The 24,338-nt window shown below is 50.8% G+C and overlaps 1 protein-coding gene across 1 annotated transcript in view; it reads left to right on the top strand.

The window, feature by feature from the left end:
- Nucleotides 1-20,501, top strand: part of Cpt1a (carnitine palmitoyltransferase 1A) — a 64,851-nt gene extending 44,350 nt beyond the window's left edge. Inside the window, exons 10-19 of the mRNA XM_028871527.2 lie at nucleotides 1,768-1,963; nucleotides 3,843-4,031; nucleotides 4,676-4,781; nucleotides 8,672-8,788; nucleotides 11,884-12,048; nucleotides 12,872-13,006; nucleotides 14,415-14,567; nucleotides 16,806-16,919; nucleotides 17,215-17,307; nucleotides 18,495-20,501. Coding sequence (XP_028727360.1) covers nucleotides 1,768-1,963; nucleotides 3,843-4,031; nucleotides 4,676-4,781; nucleotides 8,672-8,788; nucleotides 11,884-12,048; nucleotides 12,872-13,006; nucleotides 14,415-14,567; nucleotides 16,806-16,919; nucleotides 17,215-17,307; nucleotides 18,495-18,581 — 1,355 coding nt within the window. The 3' untranslated portion in view covers nucleotides 18,582-20,501. The remainder of the gene's footprint in view (nucleotides 1-1,767; nucleotides 1,964-3,842; nucleotides 4,032-4,675; nucleotides 4,782-8,671; nucleotides 8,789-11,883; nucleotides 12,049-12,871; nucleotides 13,007-14,414; nucleotides 14,568-16,805; nucleotides 16,920-17,214; nucleotides 17,308-18,494) is intronic.
- The last annotated feature ends 3,837 nt before the right edge of the window (nucleotides 20,502-24,338 follow it).

Raw genomic sequence — 24,338 nt, 5'->3', positions numbered from 1 at the left:
CCTTTACCAGCTGAGCCGGCTCGCCGGCTCTGTCACGGTCTTTAATAGTAGTGACAATAAATATTAAAATCTGGGTAATGCCGGGTGTGGTGGAGCACACACCTTTGATCGCAGCACTCAGGAGGTGGAGGCAGGTGGATCTCTGTGAGTTTGAGCCCAACCTGGTCTACATAGTGAGTTCTAGGTCAGCTAAGACTACTTAGTGAAACCCCGTCACAAACAAAATCAACAAATAACTCATTAAAATGTAGTGTGCCTGGTGGGCTCATATACACCACATGCTGGTGCTCGGGGCTATGTTGCTTAGTTGTCCAGTCTGTTTGCTTTCTTCTTTTGAGACAGAGTCTCATGTTCTAGAACCCCCTATGTAGACTAGGCTGGCCTTGGACTCACAGAGATCCACCTGCCTCTGGCTCCCAAGTGCTGGGATTAAAGGCGTGCACTGCCGTAACCAGCCTTCTGTTGTTAATTCTTTTTAAGTTTTTTCGTTGTGTTTATGTGTGTATGATTGTGGGAGGCACACAGCCACACTACATCACTCCCGTGTGCTCAGACGACAGTGCTGTGGGGCTGGCTCGCTGCTCTGGCCTTTACGTGGGTTCTGGGGATCAGACTCACACCACTAGGCTTGTGCTGCAAGGGATTTTACCCACAATCCTCTCCCTGTTCCCCTGTTGTTTTTTGTTTTTGTTTTTGTTTTGTTGTTGTTTTATTTTTGTTTTTGTTTTTGAGACAGGGATTTATGTAGCCTTGTATGTAGCTGAGGCTGGCCTTGAACTACTGATCCTCCTGGGTGGTACACCATCATAATGCCTGGCTGAAGGATTTCATATTTTTAAGATTTATTTTTGCTTTTTATTTTCATGTACGTCTGTGTCTCTCTAAATATGTGTATGAGGTGGCCAAAGGAGGGCACCAGATGCCCTGGATCTAGACTTACAGGCGGTTGTGAACCACCTGATGTGGGTATTGTGAACTGAACTCGGGTCCTGTGGAAGAGCAGCAAATGCTGTTAGCCACTGAGCCCTCCCTCCAGCCCCCGAAACAGCTTTTATGTTGGAGTGTTCCACTTTCTTCATCAGAACATTTTCCAGGGTGCCCTCTTATGTAACTGTGTAGCTTGGGTGCTTATAAACTCATAAGCTCTGTGGGAATTGGGTGTTCATTCATGAGGAGGATGCTATATTATTTTCTGTTGGGATAAAACACCTGTCCAAAGCAACTTCTAGAAGGAAGGGTTTATCTGGGGCTGGCAGTTCCAGAGGGATAGAGCCCACCCCCATCATCCAGGGGAGCATGGCGGCAGACAGGCAGGCGTGGTGCTGGAGCAGCAGCTGAGAGCTCACATCCTGATCCACCCACAGGAGGCAGAGAGAAGAACACTGGGGATGGCAGGAGGCCTTAAGCCCATCCCAAAGGACACACTCCTAATCCTTCCCCAATAGCCACCAAAGGGACCAAGTATTCAAATGCCTGTGACTTATGGGAGACATATCGCTCAAACCATCACGTGTGCCACCCACGTTTCACAGATGAGGAACCCGAGCCTTAGAAGGGCTGGTTAAGCCAAAGGAGTGACTCAGTCTAGAATCAAGGGCCACACACCTGTAATCCTAGCACTCAGGAGGTAGAGGCCGGAGGATCGTCCAAGGCCATCCTTGGTTTTCTATATAGGGAGTTTGAGTCCAGCCAAACGAACCCTCGGATCTGCGGCTCCCACCAAGGCCTTCTAACCCCTCCTCTCCCTTTGTGTCCTCACTGCCTCAGACACCATCCAACACATCAAGGACAGCCGGCACGTTGTGGTGTACCACAGGGGGCGCTACTTCAAGGTCTGGCTCTACCATGACGGGAGGCTGCTGAGGCCCCGAGAGCTGGAGCAACAGATGCAGCACATCCTGGATGACGCCTCAGAGCCTCAGCCCGGGGAAGCCAAGCTGGCCGCCCTCACTGCTTCAGACAGGTGTGTGGCCTTGCAACCCCTCCTGGGTCTGGGCTAGTGCTCTGAGGGGCTCTTCCTCATGAGGTCCGCCCCCACGGATGCCAGCAGCGCCACCTAGTGTTGCTTCATGATGTCCAGTCTCGGGGGCCGCAGACGGTGGGTCACAAGGGCAGCTGAATTCAGCACATGGCAGCAGGTGTGTGTGGGCAGGGAGGGCCACCCAAGGGCACATGGTAGAAGTGAAGGCGTAGCCTTTTCACGTGGCTGTGGACACACTTGTTAATGGCCTCAGGCTTGCTGTGTGGCTGTTCTTAAACTCAGGGTCCTCCTGTCTCCACCTCCTACATGCTTGGATTGAAGTCCTGTACCACTACATCCAGCTAACTTCCTTTGTTTCTTGATTTCTTTTTCTGAGGCAAGTGCTCTGCCACTGAGCCAGCCCCCAACCAGGGAGACTTGCTTTGTGTGTGTGTGTGTGTGTGTGTGTGTGTGTGTGTGTGTGGTGTAGTGTATGTGCATGTGCGTCAACACTGGGTATCTTCATATTATTTTTTTTTTTTGAAGACAAGGTTGTGCTCAGAACCTGGAGCTCACTGATTGGCTATTCTGGCAAACCAATGAGCTCTAGGGATCCTCTTGGCTCCACCTCCTCAGTTCTAGGATGTTAGGTGAAGGCCACATATCCTCATACCACTGAGCAGTCCCTCTGCCACTACCCAGTGAGTCTGTCTTTAAGGCCAGCTCCACGAGAGCAAAGGGATCAGGTAAGAGTCTCTGACTCACAGGGAAAGAGAAACTGCCCTGTGCCCTGCTTGATCACAGTAAGGAGCAGGTGGATCAAGAAAGTGTGGAGGAGATTTTGCTCTGTGAGGTCAAAAGTCCCGACATTTCACAAAAGACCATCTTCCACAGAACTGCTCTCAGGAGCCAAGGCCAGGGGCCAAACGCGTTAAGAAGCAGTTGCTCCAGGCACTCGGGAGAAACAGGCTGTGTGTTGTTTGACATTTGGAGCCTTGGCCTGAGAAGGAAAACCAGTTTCATCTCCTGCCTTGAAGGCTGGGTGCCCTGGGGACCTGTGGCATTTGTGGGTGTTGACACCAAAGGTTGCCAGAGAGTGGGGTGGAGGTGGGCAATGGAGGCTGAGGACTGAGTGAGGGGCCCAGGAGCAATGGGAGGAAGCTACCGCAGAGGGTCTTTGAAGGGACGTGGGCCTCACACCGAATTCAACAGGGTGGTAGGCACAGGATGATCATCTTAGGAGTATCATGTGACCCGTGTTCAGGGGTCAGATGGTTTCACTCCTTCCTGCTCCAAAGTAGTTGTGGCCTGTTCTCTGTGCCTCGGGTTTCCTCATCTGGAAGATGGGTCTAAGGTGCTGAAGAGATCAGTGGACTCAGGCTTGAGAGAGGCTCAGAGCAGACCTGGCTCCGGGGCCAGGTCCTTTGGCATTTGTTGTGCCTTCTGCTGGGGGATGTTTGGGGCAGGGAAGGGTGCCCCTCCCTGGTAGCTGCAGAAACAGGCTGGACTGCATTCTGAGTGTTTATTGATTTAATCCAAATCCCATGCCCAGTCAAGTGTGTGTGTGTGCGCTTGCATGCTCCCGCACACACAATTAGGGCATTGTTCCTCAGGCACTAGCCATCCCCATTGATTTTGGAGACAGGGTCTCTCACCAGCCTGGAGCATGCCAGTTTGGGTGGCCTGGCTAGCCAGTGAGCCCTGAGGAACCTGACTTTCTCTGCAGACCTGGGATTGGGAGTATGTCCCACCACACCTGGCTCTTTTATGGGGGCTCAGGGGGTGATATCGGGTGCTCGTGCTAACAAGAGAGCACTGTTGTCCACTGAGCCGTCTGCCCACCCAGGGCGGCCGTCTCTAGATGCGCTTCCTTCTTCCGCAGAGTGCCCTGGGCAAAGTGTCGGCAGACCTATTTTGCACGTGGGAAAAATAAGCAGTCCCTGGATGCGGTGGAAAAGGCAGCGTTCTTTGTGACTCTGGATGAATCGGAGCAGGGTTACAGGAAGGAGGACCCGGAGGCATCCATAGACAGCTACGCCAAGTCTCTGCTGCATGGCAAATGTTTTGACAGGTACCTCCTCCCTTTAATCTCCAAGGTTGATGGGGGCTGTGGGAGATGTTCCTGGGTGTGCTTTGGAGCAGCCTCCTGGAGTCTGACCCCACCCCAAGGGTTGTTCTCTGAAGGGATGAGCATCAAAAACCAACCCTGCTTCCCTCCACCCACAGCCCAGGCCCGATGGATTTGCGATCTCTTCCTTAGCCTGCCCCAGCATGTTTCTTAACTGTGGGTCACTGGGCTCCCAGCAGAAAGGGGCACACAGGGCAGAGGGGGGTCAGTCCCAGGAGCGAGCGCTGGCCTTGGTTGTGGTTGTGCAGCTGCTGTGGTCCTGCCCTCCCGGATCCCCTTTCCAGAGTGGCAAAGTGAGGAGGAGGAGGTGCCTCCGGGCCTGGCTGGAGAGGCCATGTGCCAGTCCCAGGGTTACGGTAGTCTGCACTGCTCTGGTCCCAGGACACACAGGTTGCGTTTTATCTCTGGTAGAAGATATGAATGACTCTGTGTCCGGTGTGTCCCTCTATTATGCCTTGCTGGGGTGTAGAAACCTGTAGAACTGTCAGGGGTGGGGAGAAGCCATTGGTCAATGCAGAAAGAAACACGGCTTTGGGACTTTGGTGTTGATGCAACCCTGGAAACCCTGATCGCGTTTTCTTCTGTAGGTGGTTTGACAAGTCCCTCACGTTTGTTGTCTTCAAAAACAGCAAGATAGGAATGAACGCAGAGCACTCCTGGGCGGACGCGCCCATTGTGGGCCATCTGTGGGAGGTGAGCCACGCCATTCTTACCTATGGCTGGATGTGGAAGGTGCTCTGGGAAACCCACGCAGACCTGCCTGAACTTGGCTGTATTTGTCTCCTCCTCTGGTCCATGACCAAATACCTGATAGGAAGGAAGGAGAGATTTCTTTTAGCTTAGGCTTTGAGAGGGCATACCCCGGGGTGGCAGTGGCGTGTGGGGGCTGCGTGCGGGCTGCATGCTCACTTCCCAGTACACCAGGAAGCAGACACCAGACAGGAAGCAGGGCCCTGGCTGTGGACCTCAAGGCCTGCTCCCAGTAACACACTCCTCCTACTAAAGTTCCTAACACCCAAAATAGCACCGCCAGCTGGGACCAGGTGTGAAAACACTCGAGCCTGTGGGGGACTTCTTACATTCACACCACCGCACAGCGTCCTTCACTGGTGTCGGTACCACACAGGGAGTTAAAGGCATTTGAGCCTTGGTTTCCTGTAACTTATGTTCCTTGAGTATAGGCACATGTGATGTCTCGTGATGCAGCCGAAGTCACACTGTGGTTCTCAGCTCACGCAGCTTGATCTGAAATAATAAACTTATTGCTAGACTTCCTGGTTTCCCCATTTAGTTCGAGGGCAAACAGAAAGGTGCATATTGAAATCTGGCTGTGGGGGCAGGGGCAGGGTTTGCCCGGGATAAAACCCAGGACCTCACACACACACGCTAGGCAGTGCACTCCACACCAAGGCAACAATCTCAGCCGTTATTTTAGAAACCAGGTCTCACTAAATCAAACATGTTAGACTCAAACTCACTCTGTTGCCAGGTTCCTCAGACCTGGAATCCTCCTGCCTCAACCTGTTGAGTATCAGAGATTATAGGCAGTACCACCAGGTCTGGTTTAAAGTCTTAGCTTATAAAATGGTGATGTGCCAGTGGCTAGAGAGACACTAGCAGGGCAAAGCACTTGCCATGAAGGCCTGATGATCTGAGTTCAATCCCTGAAGCCACATGAAGGTAGAAGGGGAATGCCTCGCGTGTGCACTCACACACATCAGAATAATAAAATTACAAATTAAGTTAAAAAATTTAAGGTGATATATCTTACTGAAAACTTATTTTGTGTGTGTGTGTGTGTGTGTGTGTGTGTGTGTGTGTGGTGGGGGGTTTAGACAGGGTTTCTCTGTATATCAACAGCCCTAACTATCCTGGAACTCACTATGTAGACCAGGCTGGCCTCAAACTCACAGAGATCCTCCTGTCTCTGCCTCCCAAGTACTGGGATTAAAAGTGTGCACTGGGCTGGAGAGATGGCTTAGAGGTTAAGAGCTCCTCTTCCAGAGCTCATGAGTTCAATTTCCAGCAATGACATGGTGGCTCACAACCATCTGTAATGAGTGCCATCTTCTGGCCTGCATGGATGCAGGTGGAACACTTTATACATAATTTAAAAAAAAAAAAATCTTAAAAAAAAAAATAAGAGGGAAAATATGGCTTAGATCTTCAGGTGGATCTCTGTGAGTTTGAGGCTAGCCTGGTCTACAGAGTGAGTTCCAGGACAGCCAAGGCTACACCGAGAAATCCTGTCTCAAGGGGGGAAAAAGTGTGTGCCAGCTTTTTAAAACACGTTTTAATGATTTATTTATTGTTATTTTATGTGTATTGGTGTTTTGCCTAAATGTATGTCTGTGTGAGGGTGCCAGGTCTCCTGGAACGAGAGTTACAGGCAATTGTGAGCTGCAGGTGGATGCTAGGAATTGAACCTATGTCCTTTGGAAGAGCAGCCAGAGCTCTTAACCTCTGAGCCATCCCTCCAGTCCCAACTGAAAACATTTAATTACTAAACTAACCTAAAATTACTTTAAGACTTAAAGACCACCAGATCTCTGCACCTCCTTTCTCCCAACCCAGCTTTCAGAAATACAGAGTTAGGTGTGGGGACATGTGACTGTCACTCTAGTATCCAGGAGGCTGAGGCAGGAGGATCAGGAGCTTGAGGACAGCTTGAACTACAAAACAAAACCCTTCTCAAAACAGAGAGGCAAAGAGAAAGCAAAGGAGAACGTCCTTCTGCTTCTCAGTCAGGCTCTGTGTTCCAGAAATATGAAATACTTTAAATGCTAACACAACTCTCCACAAAGTTTAAACTTTTGGAAGATTTTAGATTTCAGACTAGGGATGCTCTCTTCCTTCCTCTCTCCAGGGTCTCACCATTTAACCTAGGTCAAATTCCAATTCACAGCAATCCTCCTGCCTCAGGCTCCAGAGTGCTCCTGGGATCACAGTTGTACGCTGCCACACCCAAAAGTGCTGTGCCTGGGATTTCTTTTCTTGTGGTGCAAAATCAACTGCAGAGTACATGCCGTGTCTTCCTGCTCATGCGCGAGCTCTGCCCTCTCTCTGGAGGGGAGAGGTCTTCTTTAGGACTAGCTGACCCGACTCCCCTCCCCCCACTTCCCCGAAACATACCCCCCTCCCACGAGGTTAGCAGCACCTGTCTCACCTTCTCTCATCTCTCAGGTGCTCTGACCTCTGCTTGGAGTCTTGGCAAAGTTCCAGGTGCTGCTGATTCAGCAACGGACGCTTTCCCACATGGAAAAGCCCGGAAAGGGAGAACCAGGCACTGGGAGCTTTAAGACACCAGTGCACTTCTAACACACAGACTCCAAATGGCGACGTGCAAGGGCTTATGTCCCTGCCAGGCCCTGAGCTGATGCCAGCAGAAATGTGGACTCGGTCAGCCCAGATGTACATATGTGCAGATGCCTCATCTCCATTGGCCCCCAGACACTGCAGCTCACACACACACCCCAGGGAAGCTCTGCACAGCCCAGTAGTATAGGCCAGCACATCCCAGGGACTTTGCACATAACACTTGCAGAGAGCTGTCGCTGGCTGTCGAAGGTCTGTGGGGCCCAGGCGGCTTGCAGCACACAGATCACAGTTGTCAAGGGTAAACATAAGAGGACAAATGGTGGCACATGCCTATAAATCCAGCACCTAAGAGGCTGAGACAGGAGGATTACTGAAAACTTGGGTAATCAGGGCCACATAGTAAAACAGACAACACAAAAATCCAAAAGCATGGAAAAAGAAGGAAGAGAAATCCGTTAAGATATCCACCCGGTCTGCCCGAGTCTAGGGTTTATTGTGTGCGTATGCGTACAGTACGTGCAGCAACCAAAAAGGCAGATCCCTAGGAGCCGGAGTTACAGGTGACTGTGAGCTGGGAACCAGTCCCCAAACTCCTGTCAGAGCAGCAAGCCGACTCTTATCGGCTGAGTCATCTCCAGTCCCTCAGCCAATATTTTAAAGTAAGTCTGATCAAGATAAGGTTAAGGATGTGAAGCCTTAGGCCAAGGATACAAGTGGAATCAGTGTTTAGTTTTCTGTCCACTGGATGGAATGATGGGGCCTCTTAAATGGAGCCCAGGTGCCTGGGAGAGTGCTGGGGACCTGGCTTTCATCCTGGAGGCTGAATCACATTGCCACGGGCCTGATTCTGAGATGTGAAGCCTGGTAGAGGCAGACACAGCTGAGGCAGCATCCTGGGAAAAGCCTGTACTTCTCGGGTATCACAGAGGACACAGAAAGGCTGTGCAGGTGGACACCGGAGATGCAGAGGGTGTGACCTGCAGTGAGGTTGGAGCCGTTTTACCCCCCTGACCTCTAGAAACCACACATCCGCTGTCTGAGAGCTCCCCAGTCTGTGTGTGTGTGTGTGTGTGTGTGTGTGTGTGTGTGTGTGTGTGTGTGTGTGTATGTGTGTGTTGAACTGAAATGGGCACCCACCACCCAGCTGGTGGGCACTGGGGAGGTGATGCCCTCACTCCCAAGACTGGTCCCAGGTGTGTTCTGTGCTGAGCATGGAGGAGACACTGTGCTCATTAGAGTTTTCATTCTTTCTTCTTTCTCCTCAGTATGTCATGGCCACCGACGTCTTCCAGCTGGGCTACACAGAGGATGGACATTGTAGAGGAGACACCAACCCCAGTATTCCCAAACCCACCAGGCTCCAGTGGGATATCCCAGGAGAGGTAAGCCTGCTGATCCAGAGCATCCTCACCCGGGTTGGAAGGCTATTTTCCCATGATGTTCCTGAAGTGGTCCCAAGCGCTCTTCCAAACAGAGGGAAAGCTGTTTGCCCAGAGCTGGAGAACGGGCCTGGGCTGCGGAGGGAAATGGGGCTTCGGTTTTCAGCTCTCGGTTGAGATTTCAGCTGTGAAGTCACTGAGCTTCTGTAAACTCCCTGAAAATAAGGATAAAAACATAAATCATAGCTGGGTAGTGGTGGTACATGCCTTTAATCCCGGCACTCAGGAGGCAGAGGCAGGCAGATCCCTGTGAGTCTGAGGGCAGCCTGGTCTACTAAGCGAGTTCCAAGACAGCCAGAGTTACACAGAGAAACCCTGTTTTGAAAAGCAAACAAAAAAACCTAAGTCATGTTGACTTGAAATCCTCTAAGTGGTTTTTTAAATTTTTACTTTTTTGAAACAGAATCTCATGTAGCCCAGGCTAGACTGTAGCTTGCTCTGTACCTGAGGGCAACCTTGATCCTCTACTGGGATGACAGGTGTTCACCACACCGTGGATTTCTGGTTCTGGTGATGGCACCCAGGGCTTCATGCAAGCTAGGCAAGCTCTCTACCTAATGAGCTACATCCTCCCGCTGCCAGATGGGTAATTTATAATATTTAAAACTTAAAACATTCACTTGGGAGGCAGAGGCAGGTGGATCTCTGTGAGTTCGAGGCCAGCCTGGGCTACCAAGTGAGTTCCAGGAAAGGCGCAAAGCTACACAGAGAAACCCTGTCTCAAGCCCCCCCCCAAAAAAAAAAACTTAAAACATTATTTTCTCCCATAGATATTTTGGGGCTGTGTTAGGGTGGCCTACTTCTGTCATCCCTGCCCCTGTGGCTGAGGCAGGAGAACCACTATCACCTTGTCTCAAAAAGCAACAAGATTCAGAACTGCAGTTTACATGTGTGAGATTTTAGAAGCATAAATAATATTATTTTTAAAGGACAATAAAGAGATTTTTTTTATAGGAGTCCTGGGAAGAAGGGAGGGTAGGGTTGGATCATCCCAGCCTGTAGGAATTTCTGGAGCCTGAGAAGTACTCTCTCATGTGGTAAAGTTCTAGACCCAGTGCTCTCAGGTCCCAGGGCAGTATGGGATCCATGGAGAAACCTGACCTTGGGGCCGGGGCTGACCAATCACAGGGTCTCCCCAACACACCTTACGTTACAGCAGTGTTGGGTTCTCGGCAGAACTGAGAGGGTGAAGTGGTATTTCCTGGGTGCCACATAGCCTGCCCTGCTCAGCATCCCTAGCAGAGTGGTCTGCCTGTGAAGCGTCCTGGCTAATCACCAGATTCCTGTTTACACCGGGTCATCTGGGTGGCGTAGGTTGTGTAGGCTTGGACAGTCATGTGTGTCCTGTGTCTGCTGTCACAGCATCAGTCAGCGGTCACTGCTTTAAATACCCCGTGGCCTCCCCCTGCCGCCACCCCCCTCCTGGCCCCTGGCAAACACTGATCCCTTTAAAAAGTAATATTATTTATGCTTCTAGAATTTCACACGTGTAAACAATATATTTTGATTATTTCCAATCCTCCCTCCAACTCCCCCTGGGTCCTCCCTGACACATCTTCCTCCCAACCTCATGGCCTCTTTTAAATTTTTACTTTTAATTATATGGGTCTATGCCCTTGTGGGTTATGTGTATGTGTGTGAGGTGCCCTTGGAGGCCAGAAGAGTCAGATCCTCTGGAGCTGGAGTCACCAGTAGCTGTGAGTCACCTGATACGGATGCTGAACTCAGGTCCTCTGCAAGAGCAGTACACACTCTAACTGCTGAGCCACCGCTCCAGATTCTCTATAAAATAATAACAACAGCAGCCCAGAGTCCACTAGTGCTCCCCGTGTGCTCTTGGGTGTGGGCTGGCCACCAGAGCAGGGAACCTCCCATTGACCTCACCCCTAAAGAAAAAGGACAGTTCCACTCCCAGCAGCCAAGAAGTCCTCAGCTCGAGGTGGGGCCTCATGAGCCCCTCTTTCGCCCATCCATGCTAGAGTGTTAACTGGCTTGCTTGTGTGCAGGCGGCCACAGCTGCTGTGAGTTCATGAGCACAGCCGTCCTGTCGAGTCCAGAAGATGCTTTCATGCCCCCTTCTATGGAACATCTTCCTCAAAATGAGCTTGCTTTGTGCAACGGACCCACAGCTGGAGCTACCTTCAGTGTCTGTTGGGAGAAGTCTGTCCCTGGGGAGACACAGAGTCTGCCCCTCAGAGACCCCAGTGGCAAATCAAAGTATGGTCCCACCAAAGTCGGAGTTTATTAGGCTTGCTCATGGAGCCTGGGTGAAGGTTGCTTCCAGGAGCGTGTGGCCCCAAGAGCAGCTGTGCCAGAAGAAGGTCTGACTCACCATGGATGATGGCTCCCCCATTGCCTTATAGATGGAGTTCTACTTTCTGGTACCCTTCCGTCACCCACATAGTCTAGCATCTTCCAAGGTGACAAAGGCCACTTATGGTTGGGGCAGAATCACATACAAATGGCTACAAGGAATGTGAGGGCACACATCTGTCACCTAAGTGCTCTCCAGTGTTAATTCTTCTGATCTGGCTGGCTAGGCAGGTTTCCTTTCTTCATTACTCCTCCTTGTTAGTCCCTCCTGAAGCTGCCCACCTCGTCAAAGAAAACCTTCTCCTTAAAGAGCAGGGCCATCGTCCTATCAGAGGCAGAGAGTAGCTGCCCTCTCTAGACCCTCCGAACAAGGACCTGGGCGTGGGGGAGGGGCTGCCTCGGAAGTTTCTTCCACGCAGTCCTAGCTGCTGTGATGGTGTTGCCTGCCGCATCTGTGACTGTTCTGCTGCACTCCAGGACAGTCTCAAGGGCAGCAGGAGCTGTGGCTCCTGACTGGGTCTCCCCAGGGGTGAGGTAGCGATGCTGTGCCTTTGCCTCACTGGGACTTCCAGGTCGCCTTTCCAGAAAAATCCCAGAGGTGGTGAAATGCACATCTGCAAACTTGGTCCTGCCGTGCTTGCCCGCTGAGCAGGGCCTGCTTCTTTCTCCACAGTGTCAGGAGGCCATCGAGGCTTCCCTGAGCAGGCCTGCTTCTTTCTCCACAGTGTCAGGAGGTCATCGAGGCTTCCCTGAGCAGCGCCCGTCTTCTGGCAAATGATGTGGACCTGCATTCCTTCCCATTCGACACCTTTGGCAAAGGGTTGATCAAGAAGTGCCGGACGAGCCCCGATGCCTTCATCCAGCTGGCGCTGCAGCTGGCACATTACAAGGTAAGAGGGGAGCTGGGCTCACCGTGGGCCCTTTGGGGTCCTACACACATGCATCTGGGCCGTTTCCCTAGTGGGCAGAAGGGGTATGAAGCCTAGCATGGAGGGCAGCTGATACCAAACATCAGCCCAGTAGGTCTCTGAGGTCCTCCCCTTGCTTCAGCAGCTGTTGGTACCTCCCATCCCGCCTTCCACAGGTGGCCCTTCTGTCCCATCCTGAAAACAGGCTTTTCTCTTAGGGACTTCTTTCTGCATCTGCCAGCTCCCAGGGCTACTGTCTCGTCCATGGCCACACTGATTGAACTCCTCTTCATCCCCCTGGTCCTGCCCTCCTGCCCCTGTCCTCCCCTGTGTCTCTCAGATCTTCTCATGGCCATGACCTTGCTGTGTGCCTTGTCCTAAGCGTATTCACAAGCATTCACATCAGCTTGGAGGGCTTTCGTCAGGGTGTGGATGGCCTTAGTCGTATCTAGGAACAGAAACCAGGACCATCCAGGGGGCTGGAGAGATGGCTTGGCAGTTTAGAGCACTGGCTTTTCTTCCAGAGGACTTGGGTTCAATTTCTAGCACTCACATGGCAGCTCACAATCATCTGTAACTCCAGTCCTCAGGGATCTAATGCCCTCTTCTGGCCTCTGGACGCCAGGCACATACATGTTGCTCAGATGTACATGCAGGCACAACACCCATACATATACAGTTAAATTTTAAATAAAGGGGGGACAGACTCCCAGCTCCTCCAGCCCCATTCCAGGCCACTTCTCCCTGTGGATGTAGATGGTCGCTCCAGCCTGTCAGCCTTGAGCTGTGTTTCCTTCCTTCCTAGGACATGGGAAAGTTCTGCCTCACGTACGAAGCCTCCATGACGCGGCTCTTCCGAGAGGGTAGGACCGAGACCGTACGCTCCTGTACCACAGAGTCCTGCAACTTCGTGATGGCTATGATGGACCCCACGAAAACGGTAAGGCCGTGGTGGCAGGGCATGGCACGGTGCATGCTTTCCCGGAAGACCCTAGAACGCCGGTCCTGAGGCTCTCTGGCCCTCCCGTATGCACCCCTCTGCCCTCTACACCTCCACTCACACCTCCTCCCCTGGCTCCTCTCCCCCAGCTCTTCATGCTTTCTCCTTTGCAAAGGAACAGAAAGCATGAAGAAGTTCAGGAGGGACACATACAGAGTGTTGTCCACTGAGCTTTTGGGAAGGAGATTATGTGTACTGAGAACGTTCACGTGAGAGTGAGCATAGCCTAGGAACAGGAAGCACGACACCATCACTGGTGTCAGTGGACTTTGGCCCTGGGGTCTTCTGAGCCCATTGCTCGCTCTACCAGACAAAGCTGGGACTTCCTGTGCTCTGCCTCATAGGAGCCCTGTAGTAGCCTTGTGAAGGGTAGACTCAGGTGAATTCAGTTCACTGTTGGTACCAGCTCGCACATGGCCACATGCAGATCTGTGCCCAGGTCCCCAAGCCCCCGATAGGTGCTTACCACCAACAGACAATAGGCTGCAAGAGCCCCGACTAGGGCTCTCTTTCCTCTAGGAAAAAAAAAAAAAAGGCAAGTGCCTCGATCTGTCAGTAGATGCTCCTGCGAGGCCGGGTCTGTCATAGGAGGGTCAGTGCCTCGACATATCTCCAAATAAAGGGCATATGGTGCTCAGATGATGTTCTAATGTCCAGAAGAACCCAAAGCAGCCTGTGTGTATGTGTTTGTGGTGTGTGGGTGTGAGTATATGCATGTGTATGTGTGGTGAGTGCGAATGGAGGCCAGAAGTCACTGTTGGTGTCTTTCTCCTTAGTCTGCACCTTGTATTTTGGGACAAGGTCTCTCACTGAGTCTGGAGCTTGCTCTGTTTGGCTAGACTGACTGGTCAGCAAGGCCCGAGGAACGAGCTTGGGTCCCCATGCATCTGTGCGGCAAGCACCTGTTTTCAGTTTCCCGAAGCTTCCATTCAGATCATATTGAGGCCCTCACAGTACTGTTTTAGCAGAATTGCCAAGGAGGGTTAGTACTCGTCTTCTGTGACAAAATCAACTGAGGGACAGCCGGGGTAGAGCTCCAGGTTTAACAAGAACTCTCTCAGCTTGAGAGGTCCACATTTGGCTAGTTCACAGGGCTGTGTTCACAGCAGACACCCCACACACACACCCCGACACACACAGGATGCCTCTCCAACAACCAGCCTGCCCCAGCAGCCCTTCTTGAGGCAAGAATCTAGGAAGGGATAGTGGGCCAGTGAGGCTCTGTGAAGACACTTGGTCATGAAACCCTGGCACATCCCCACAGCCTTCTGCAGACCACTGAAGAGAAAGTGGCCCAGTGCACAGCAGAACCGTGCAAAGCATATGCCCTTGTCCTGTTGACCCTTAGGCGGAGCAGAGGCTCAAACTGTTCAAGATAGCTTGTGAGAAGCACCAGCACCTATACCGCCTCGCCATGACGGGCGCCGGCATCGACCGCCACCTCTTCTGCCTCTACGTGGTGTCCAAGTATCTCGCAGTTGACTCCCCCTTCCTGAAGGAGGTAAGCCGCCTGCCCCAGGCTGCGCACTCAGCCTGCTCATCGGGAACACATCTTAGTGCTCCAGCCTTGCACATCAGCATGGGGGAGAAGGCAACAGGCCTGTGGAGATGCGACCTGCAGCTTCGGTACCATGCTTCTTCAGCAGCTCGGAAGGCTGGCCTGGGCCCCCCTGACAGCAACAGCAGGAACTGAGTGCTGGTAAAACATGGGAAGGGATTAGGAAGAGATGAGCACTGAGTATCTGTCACCTTTGTTCTGTGGGTGTGAACCTGTGTGCACTCACGTGAGCAAGCGTACGCACACATGTGGGTGGCACAGGAGGACCACAGACATCTTCCGTCGTCACCCTCCACCTTAGTCCCTTGAGAACTGAACCTCCAGGGTCAGCTCTTCATTGTTTTGGCAAGACTGGCAGTCAGCGATGCCCTATGGTACTGTTTGCACCCACACCCAGCACTGGGGATGCTGGCATTGGTACTGCTGCATTTTGCTGTTTCTCCCGTGGATGCTGGGGGTCCAAACTCGGGTCTTCCTGCTTGTGCAGAAAACATTCTTACCCACTGAGCCGTTTTCCCAGCCCTTCGTTTTTGTTCTTTTTTTAAATGATTTTGTATGTATGGCTGTTTTACCTGCATGTATGTCTGTGTGCCATGCTTGGTGTTTATGGGGGGCATCAGGTCCCCTAGAACTGGAGTTACACATGGTTGCGAGCTGCCATGTGAGTGCTGAGAACAGGACCTCTGGAAAAGCAGCCAGTGCTCCTAACCTCTGAGCCCATCTCTCCAGTCATCTTTTTTTGGGGGTTGAAGCAGGGCCTCACTATGTAGTCCTGGCTACCCTGGAGCTCACTCTGTAGACCAGGCTGCCCTCAGACTCACAGAGATCCACTTGCCTCTGCCTCCCACGTGCTGGCATTAAAGGTATATACTACCATGCTGGCTTCATCTTTGATCTTAATATTTGTGAGTTTAAAAACATGTAAAGTTTAAGATAGTGTCACCATATTGGCCAAGCTGTTCTCAAATTCCTGTGTTCAAATGATTCTCCTGCCTCAGCAACCTAAGATAGCCAGGACTAAAATCATGTGCCACTACATCCAGATTTCTAAAACTTAAGTTTTTTGTTGTTGGGATTGTTTTTTTTGGGTTGTTGGGTTTTTGTTGTTGTTGTTGTGAAACAAAGTCTCTCTGGCCTCAAACACACCACATAGCCGAGGTAGCCTTGAACTGCAACCTCCCTCCACCGCCGAAGTGTTCAGCCTGGCTTTCCTGTCTTCTTGAGACAGGATCTCACTTTGTCGTCTAGGCTAGCCTTAACTAGCAATCTTCTTGTCTCTGCCTCCCAAATGCTGGGAGTACAGTTACACATCACCATACTGGCTTTTAACGGTGGCCGAATATAGTAACTAGCTTTAAAAAAATCAGTGAAAATGTAGAGGTGGGCTCTTAGAGACTGTCCCAGACCCCGCTGACTGTCTTCCACCTCCTAAGTGAGCGGTGGTTTGGTCAAGGGGAGGGCCTCCTGCTCACACACTTTAATCTTTGTTCAGCCCTTGGGGTCTTTTCCTTGTCTCCCTGTTAGGGGTCCTCAGGCTGCTGTCAGAAAACACTCAGACCACTTGCCACTTGGGGAGGGATGGAGTTATCTGGCTTACACTTCCAGGTCACAGCATCCCTGAGGGAAGTCTGGGCTGGAACGTAAGCAGGAACTCAAAGCAGAGACCATGGAAGAACGCTCATTGCTGGCTGTGCACAGGCTCACATTTGGTTAACTTTCTTTAAAAATATTTTTTTACATGTATTAGTGTTTTGCCTGTATGTATATATGTATGTGCATCACGTGTGTGCAGTGTCCAGAGGGCTGTCTGGAGTAATAGATGGTTGTGAACCACCATGTGGGTGCTAGCAATCAAACCCGGGTCCTCTGCAGGAACAAGTGCTCTTAACCACTGAGCCACCTCTCCAGCTCTGTCCAGCTAGCTTCCTTATACTAGGACACCCTGTCCAGGGAACAGAGCCACCTACAGTGAGCTGGGCCTTCCTGCTTCACTTAGGACAATCTTCCACAGACACGTTCACAAGCCAAGCTGACACAGTTACTCAGTTGAGAACATTTTATGTGCCGCCCGCCCCCTGCCCAACCAGGTGATTCTCAGCCGTGTCCAGTTGATAGGCAATGCTCACTAGGAGGAGAGAGGGGTGGGAAAGTGTCATTCGGCTATGTCTTGCTTTGTCACAGGTTTTGTCTGAACCGTGGAGGTTATCCACAAGCCAGACTCCTCAGCAGCAGGTGGAGCTGTTTGACTTTGAGAAGCACCCCGACTATGTGTCCTGTGGAGGTGGCTTTGGACCAGTAAGTACAGCCAGGCCTGCCCACTAACTTCAAGCCCATCCCATTGTCCTCAGGCTGGCCTTGAACCCCTCACTACATATCCAGCCTGGCCTTGAACCCCTCACTCCATATCCAGCCTGGCCTTGAACCCCTCACTACATACCAGCCTGGCCTTGAACCCACTGCTTCAGCCTCTCCAGTGCTGGGATTCCAGTGGTGAGGCCCCACTGCTGCCCAGTTTTATATTGAGAACAGGAAGTCCCCATACACATGACCTCATTTCCTAGTGATGAAAATGACCTTTCTCTCTCTGTAGGTTGCTGATGATGGCTATGGTGTTTCCTACATTATTGTGGGAGAGAATTTCATCCACTTCCACATTTCTTCCAAGTTCTCTAGCCCTCAGACAGTGAGTATATTGGGAACTCCTTTTTCCAGAAATGGGGTAATTTCCTTTTTGGAGGGAGCACATCATTAACAGAAACATTAATTCAGGTTTATTAGCTTAGGTATTTTCACACAGATGAATTTTACTCATTTGAAAGACATATGTTTATTTCGTTTACCTACCTTTGCTGGTAGCAGTGGTCTTAAGTGTGTGTGTATGTGTCTGTGTGTTTCTGCCATTCTATTTTAAACAACTCTGTAAACAAGTTCTGGCCTCACATGAACTTGGTGTTGTCTGAGGACCCCCGGGAACCTGTTTGATGGCCTCTGTAGCTTCCAATTCTACAAAAGCTTCCTGGCTGCCAACCCCCACCATCGACCCAGAGTCCTTGAGAGTGTGGTTCAGGAAGCCAGGTGTGAGGTGCGCACCTGTAATCCTAGCACTACTTAGAAAGCTGAGGCATGAGGGTTGAGAGTTCAAAGATAGCCTGGGATTCAGAGCAGAGTGACAGGAGGCCTCAGATCTGACCCATCCACCTACATAGCAAGTCACCTGTGGGCTGTCCCCCCGGATGCTCAGGATGCTTCTCTCACCCCTTCAGTCATTCCCTCAGAGCTCAGAGAGTAGGAAGACAGGAGGCTGAACTAACCCAGGACAGAAGATAATGGGAGACTCTCTGCATTCCATTTTAGTTCTTGTTCTCTCCCTATCCCTCTCCTTCTCCCCCCCCCTCTGTGTGTGTGTGTGTGTGTGTGTGTGTGTGTGTGTGTGTGTGCGTGTGCATGCACACACACACATGTGCACACATGGGTGCAGGGAGCACTCAGTAACTATCCTATCAGTCTCTTTATTCCCTGGAGACAGGGTCTCACTCTGGACTTGGAGCTCAGTTTAGGCCTAGGCTGTTTGACTAGCAGGTTTTCAGAAATCTTGCTGCCTCTGCCCCCATCCCCAGCTGGGTTAGAGGTAGGTAAGGCCATGCTTGGTTTTTATGTGGGTGCTGGGGATTCAAACTCACGTCCTCAGGTTTGCACAAGCATTTTGTCCACTGAACCATCTCCCCAGCTCCTTTCATTTGGATTTTGAAGACAGTCTTGCTATAGCCCAGGATGGGCTTGAACTTGATGCAGTCCATGCTCCTGCCTCATCCTCTCAGTTGCTGGGGTTTGCCCGGCTGCTGATGTGGTGTTCTGCTCTGTTTCCTTCAGGACTCACACCGCTTTGGGAAGCACCTGAAACAAGCCATGGTGGACATTATCACCTTGTTTGGCCTCTCCATCAATTCTAAAAAGTAACTCTCCTGAGGCACGTGGAAGGAAAACGGACTCTTGTGATACAAACCAAATGAAGAATAGGTGTCGCTCCTGATCGTAGGACAGGCAGAAAATTGCTCTTCTAAAACTCAGTTTTCCTTCCAGAAGGTTTACCGTCTGTCTCCCTAGAACAACAGTGGGCTCCACCGTGTGAAGTGCGACCCTACGACATCCAGGGATGCCCTGGCTCCAGGAATACTGGGCACAGTCCCCTGAAGTCTTTTGAGTCAGCTCCTACTGGATGAAGGGATTAGAATGCTGGTGAATTCCTGGATTATTGGGGTTGTAGCTTCACACGTGTTGGAGGTGACAAGACTTCCTCGGGGTAACCTATAAATACCTGGGACTGGAGGGTGCCTGACTCCACCCAGGCAGTGCAAATGTCCCCTTGTGCAGAGAGTCTTCGGAGCCAGCGGAGGTAACAGCTGTCGCTAACACACACGTAATGCACTAATGGAATGCCTGGGCTGGGGTTAAGGTTCTGCTGTGGGTGCCCGGCGTCATTCCTGTGGGAGTCCGCATCTGAATCTCCACATTCCCAGGAAACACCATTTGCTCAGTGTCGCCATCCTCACGGGTCTCCAAAGCCCAGTGCCTTAAAGACGGAAGCCCCTTGGGAAGTGGGGCATTAGGAAGACTTACCTGTCAAGTCTTTGGGTGGATATGTGAGGATATTGCTTCCCCTCACGGTTGCCTACATAGGGAAGCAGGCACTTCCCCCTCCCCCCAGAAGACCAGGCCCCTGGTGAAGGCAGTGATGCTGGAGTCTCATTGCCAGTTCCTCTAAGCAACAGAACAACAGGCGAGTGTCAGCAGGGGGGCGGGACTTGGTAGTCAAAGGCTCCACAGCTGGAGGCCAGCTGGAAGGTGTGGCTTGCTGTGCTTGACCACTGGTGGTCACTGAGTCGGGCACAGAACTGACACAGGCAGCCTCACGGGCAGCAGGAGACGAACAGCCTGGACATCCATGGAATTACCTTCTAATCCCACCCAGTCAGAGAGGAGGCCTGCCCTCAGTTCCATAAAGATGAGGTCATTTTGGTGACAGACTCAGGGGTCTCAAGTGATGGGTGCTTTGTACCTAAATGCCATCCCTCAATGGGAGTGCCTTTCTTGAAAGCGCCTGACGGACCGCAAGGCAATCCCACACCAAGTCTGTGTGGTATTATGTAAACTTAAGCATAATGGATCCCCCCCACCCCCGCCCCCCTGTCGCCATCCTGTCCTGGCAAGCTTAGCTATCGGTGTTGTCAATCATGTATTTATTTTTCTGACCACTTCATTGTGCCCTCCGGCCTGGCTCCATCCCTGCCCCTGTGCTCGCACTAGCACGAGAGTGAGGGCGGGGTGACCAGAGTGCCGAGGCGCTGGCTGGGCAGCTTATGCATGTCTTATGCATATACATGTACAAATTTTGTAATCTAAAATGATCACACCTGAAAGGGCCAAAGATTTGTTTCCTCTTAAAAACAAGAAAACAAAAGGCAACATAAATGCAAGAGCAGACACAAACCTAAGTCAGAGCCACCTGAGGGTCGCTGTTCATGACCACTGACCAACCTGGGTTACCCCGAGGAGCCCCGCTAGTGCCCAAGCGTCACATTCCTCTCTCTCGGGTTTCCAGTGTCCTTGCTGCTCTGAGCAGTTACCAATGCAATTCCATACTCCTTACAAGGCGGAAGGGTGGGCTTTCACTGTGTGTGTCGAAAGGAGGAGGTAAGACTATTATGTATTTAATTTAATGTTGAACAAAACGTAGTCTTACTGTAGCTGGTTTGAATTCGGTATCCTAATCTGTCCATTGCCTGTAAATACCATATGCTGTCTGGATATAAATCTTAGAAATGCATGTGTGAATGAACATAGCTGACCATTAATAAAACATTAATCCCATCTACGACAGCATTTGTCCCCATCTCCTTCGTCATACTAATCACTGGGGGTTATATGATGCGTCCTGGCTTCTGAGCCAGCAGTGTGGGGGACAGCACTGTTCATGGGGGACAGCACTGTTCATGCACTTGACTGAGGAGCAGCGTGCAGTGGAGCCCGCCTGCTGTCACATTCTCCACCCACTCCTTTGTGAGTGCCTGGCGCCACAGCAGGTGCTTAGTAAACGCATGTTACATGAATGATGGATGTGTTTCCTTTCCTAGGAATGTGTAATTGTGTGCCTGTGTGGCATATGCTCATGTGTGTACAGCTGTGTAGGTACATGCAGAGGCCGAAGGCGTCCTCCTCCATCACTCTCTGCCTCCCTCCTTTGAGACAGGGAACCTGGGCTTGCATTTCTTGGCTATGCAAGCAGCCAGCAAAGCCCCTGCAGTCCTGACTCTGCCCTGCCTCAGTGATGGGGTTACAGGCGAGCACACCTGGTCTTCATGTTGTCTGTGGCTTGCCTCCTGAGCCATCTCTCAGTCCAACACTGAGTGTCCTCCACAGGCTTTCCTGAACATCTGCTGTAAGCACTGAGAATGCAGATCCGACTCCCCACCGCCAGTTCTGGGTGTCAGCTCCAGTCCAAGACAGCCAACTGGAGAACGAAGTATTGTAACTCCAGTGAAGGCTGGGAATGATGGCATGAACCCTGAATCCCAGTACTAGGAAGGGGAAGGTAGGGAGATCATACATGGATTTGAGGCCAACCTAGGTTACATAGTGAGTTCCAGACTATCCTGGTCTCATAAAATTAAACAATATGGAGCTGGACATGGATCATCAGTTAAGAGCACTTGCTGCTCTTGCAAGGGACCTGGGTCAATGCCCAGCACTCATATGGTAACATACAACCACCCATAACTCCAGTTCCAGGGAATCTGATAGCCTCTTCTGACCTCCACCAACACCAGGCATGCATATAATACACAGACATGCATGCTGGCAAAACACTCATACACATTAGAAATTAAATCTTAGAATATTATTTTTAAAAAAAATGAGAGCTCCAAGAGGCATTTGTGGAGAGTGGAAGCTGGTAGAAGGAAGGACCCAGCTGGGAGTGGATTGGAGCTAAGACCAACAAGAATAACAAAACAAGACAGAGCCAGCTTTGACCAACCCACTAGAGACAGCATCAGGCACAGAATTACCGGGCGTGGTCTGACCAGCTTGGTGACACACCAGCGTCTGTGTGTATCTGGTGGGTAGGTGTCTAAGACTCCTTACCATGCTCTTGGGTGGATTTTGGCTTAGTGCAACAGGATTCCCTGGCCTGTCCCCTACAGTGCTGTGCTTATTCCAGCTGTGGAACATGTGTTCATAGACAGCAGAAGGTTGGAGATAGGAAGCATCGTGACAGGACACCTAGTGCACAAGAGGATGTCAGTCTTGTCTACCATTTAAACATTTGGTGGGAGGCTTGCTGAATAGGGGGCTCTCCTCATTTTAACTGGAAGAAGCTGCCAGAACATTGTGTAGAACGCTTCCCATGGATGTGGGAATGGAGAAGCTGCAAAGAAATTCTTGCTGCTAAATTGAGGATATGGCTCAGTCTACAGAGTACTTGCCTAGCATGCAAGAAGTCCTGAGTTCAATTCCCATACCAAATAAGCTGAGCATAGTGGTGCACACCTATGATCCTGACACTCAGTAGATGAAGGTAAGAATATAAGTTCAAGATCAAACTTGGAGTACATAGTAAGTTCAAGGCCAGCCGAGGGAGGGAAGGAGGGAGGGAGGGAGGGAGGGAGGGAGGGAGGGAGGAAGGAAGGAAGGAAGGAAGGAAGGAAGGAAGGAAGGAAGGAAGGAAGGAGAAAGAAAGAATTTAACTGAGATCAGTAGCGTACAATTGTAATCCCAGCACTCAGGAAGGCTGAGGCAGAAGGACTACTTCAAGTTGGAAAGCAGCCCGGACTAAATAGTACCAGGCCAACCAGAGCCACACAAGACCCTGTCTCAGAAAAACTAAATCGGCTGATGAGATGGTTCAGTGGGTAAAGGCTTGCTGCCACGCCTGACAACCTGAGTCGGACCCCCGTCTAAGGGCCTCTGTTGCAGTGATGAAACACCATGACCAAAAACACAAGTTGGGGAGGAAAGGGTTTATTCAGCTTACACTTCAGCATTGCTGTTCATCACTGAAGTGTAGCTAGAGTTTTCCTGCCTGGCCCACAGTCAGGACAAATCTCTGTCACCCGCCAGTCCCACAGCCGCTCCGACCCAACCAAGTAAACACAGAGACTTATATTGCTTACAAACTGTATGGCCATGGCAGGCTTCTTGCTAACTGTTCTTATATCTTAAATTAATCCATTTCCATAAATCTATACCCTGCCACGTGGCTCGTGGCTTACCGGTGTCTTCACATGCTTCTTATCCTGGCGGCGGCTGGCAGTGTCTCCTTCTGCCTTCCTGTTCTTTCTTTTCTCCTCTCTGTTAGTCCCGCCTATACTTCCTGCCTAGCCACTGGCCAATCAGTGTTTTATTTATTGACCAATCAGAGCAATTTGACATACAGACCATCCCACAGCACTGAAGGAAGTCAGGACAGAAACTGAAACAGAGCAGGTTCCTGGAAGCAGGAGCTGATGCCGAGGCCATGGAGGGAAGCTGCTTACTGGCTGGCCTCCCATGGCTTGCTCAGCCCAACTTCTTATAGAACCCAGGACCAGCAGCCTAGGGATGGCACCACCTACCATGGGCTGGGCCCTCCCCCATTGATCACTAATTGAGAAAATGCTTTACAGCTGGATCTCATCGAGGTATTTCCTTAACTGAGGCTCCTTCCTCTGATGAATCTACCTGGTGTCAAGTTGACACACACACAAAAAAAAAAAACAGCCAAGGCCGGGCGGTGGTGGCACACGCCTTTAATCCCAGCACTTGAGAGGTAGAGCCAGGCAGATGAGTTTGAGGCCAGCCAGGTCTATAGAGCGAGATCCAGGACAGGCACCAAAGCTACACAGAAACCCTGTCTCGAAAAACCAAAAACCCAAAACAAAAAAACAAAAAACAACAACAACAAAAACAGCCAATACAATCTCAGAATCCACACAGTAGAAGGTGAGAATCAACTCTTCACTCTGGAAAGTTTTCCTCTCCTTCAGACTCATGCCATGGTGTGTCTACACATGTACACACACATGCACAATAACTGTAAATAAACAAAAACAAAACCTGAAAGCAAAGACTTATGGTACAGGACTTTAATTCCAATTGCTAGGGAGGCTGAGACAAAGTAACAAGTTCAAAGGCAGAGAGCTTGCCTAGCATGCAGGAGACCCTAAATTCAATCTCCCATACTACATACATAAATAGATAATGAATAGATAAATAGGCTGGAAGATGACTCCGAGGTTAAGAGCATTTGCTGTTCTTGCAGAGAACCAAACTCACTTTCCAGCACACATATGGTGACTTACAACCATCTGTAACTCCAGTTCCAGGGGATCCAACACCCTTTTCTGGGCTCCTCAGGCACTACACACACACACACACACACACACACACACACACACACGCACTAAAAATAATCTTGGAGAGACAGGGATCAGATGTCAAGCTAGGAGGCCCACTTAGCACTGCTTCAAATTCCTTGGAATCAGTTATGATTTTAACCTCAACTCTAGGGAGGCAGAGGCAGGTGAATCTCTGTGAGTTCCAGGCAGCCTGCGCTACCTAGTGAGATCCTGACTTAAAACAAAAACCGATGGAAATGATGTAAATACAGTACTCGGTATGAAATTTTCAAGAGTTTACAAAAAAAAAAAAAAAAAAAAACACCACCTTGGGAGCCTCAGT

This window comes from Peromyscus leucopus, chromosome 1, assembly GCF_004664715.2.
Source record: "Peromyscus leucopus breed LL Stock chromosome 1, UCI_PerLeu_2.1, whole genome shotgun sequence".
Classification (NCBI taxonomy): Eukaryota; Metazoa; Chordata; class Mammalia; order Rodentia; family Cricetidae; genus Peromyscus; species Peromyscus leucopus.
Note: the sequence above shows the minus strand (reverse complement) of the source record. Positions and strands in the feature narration are given on the sequence as shown.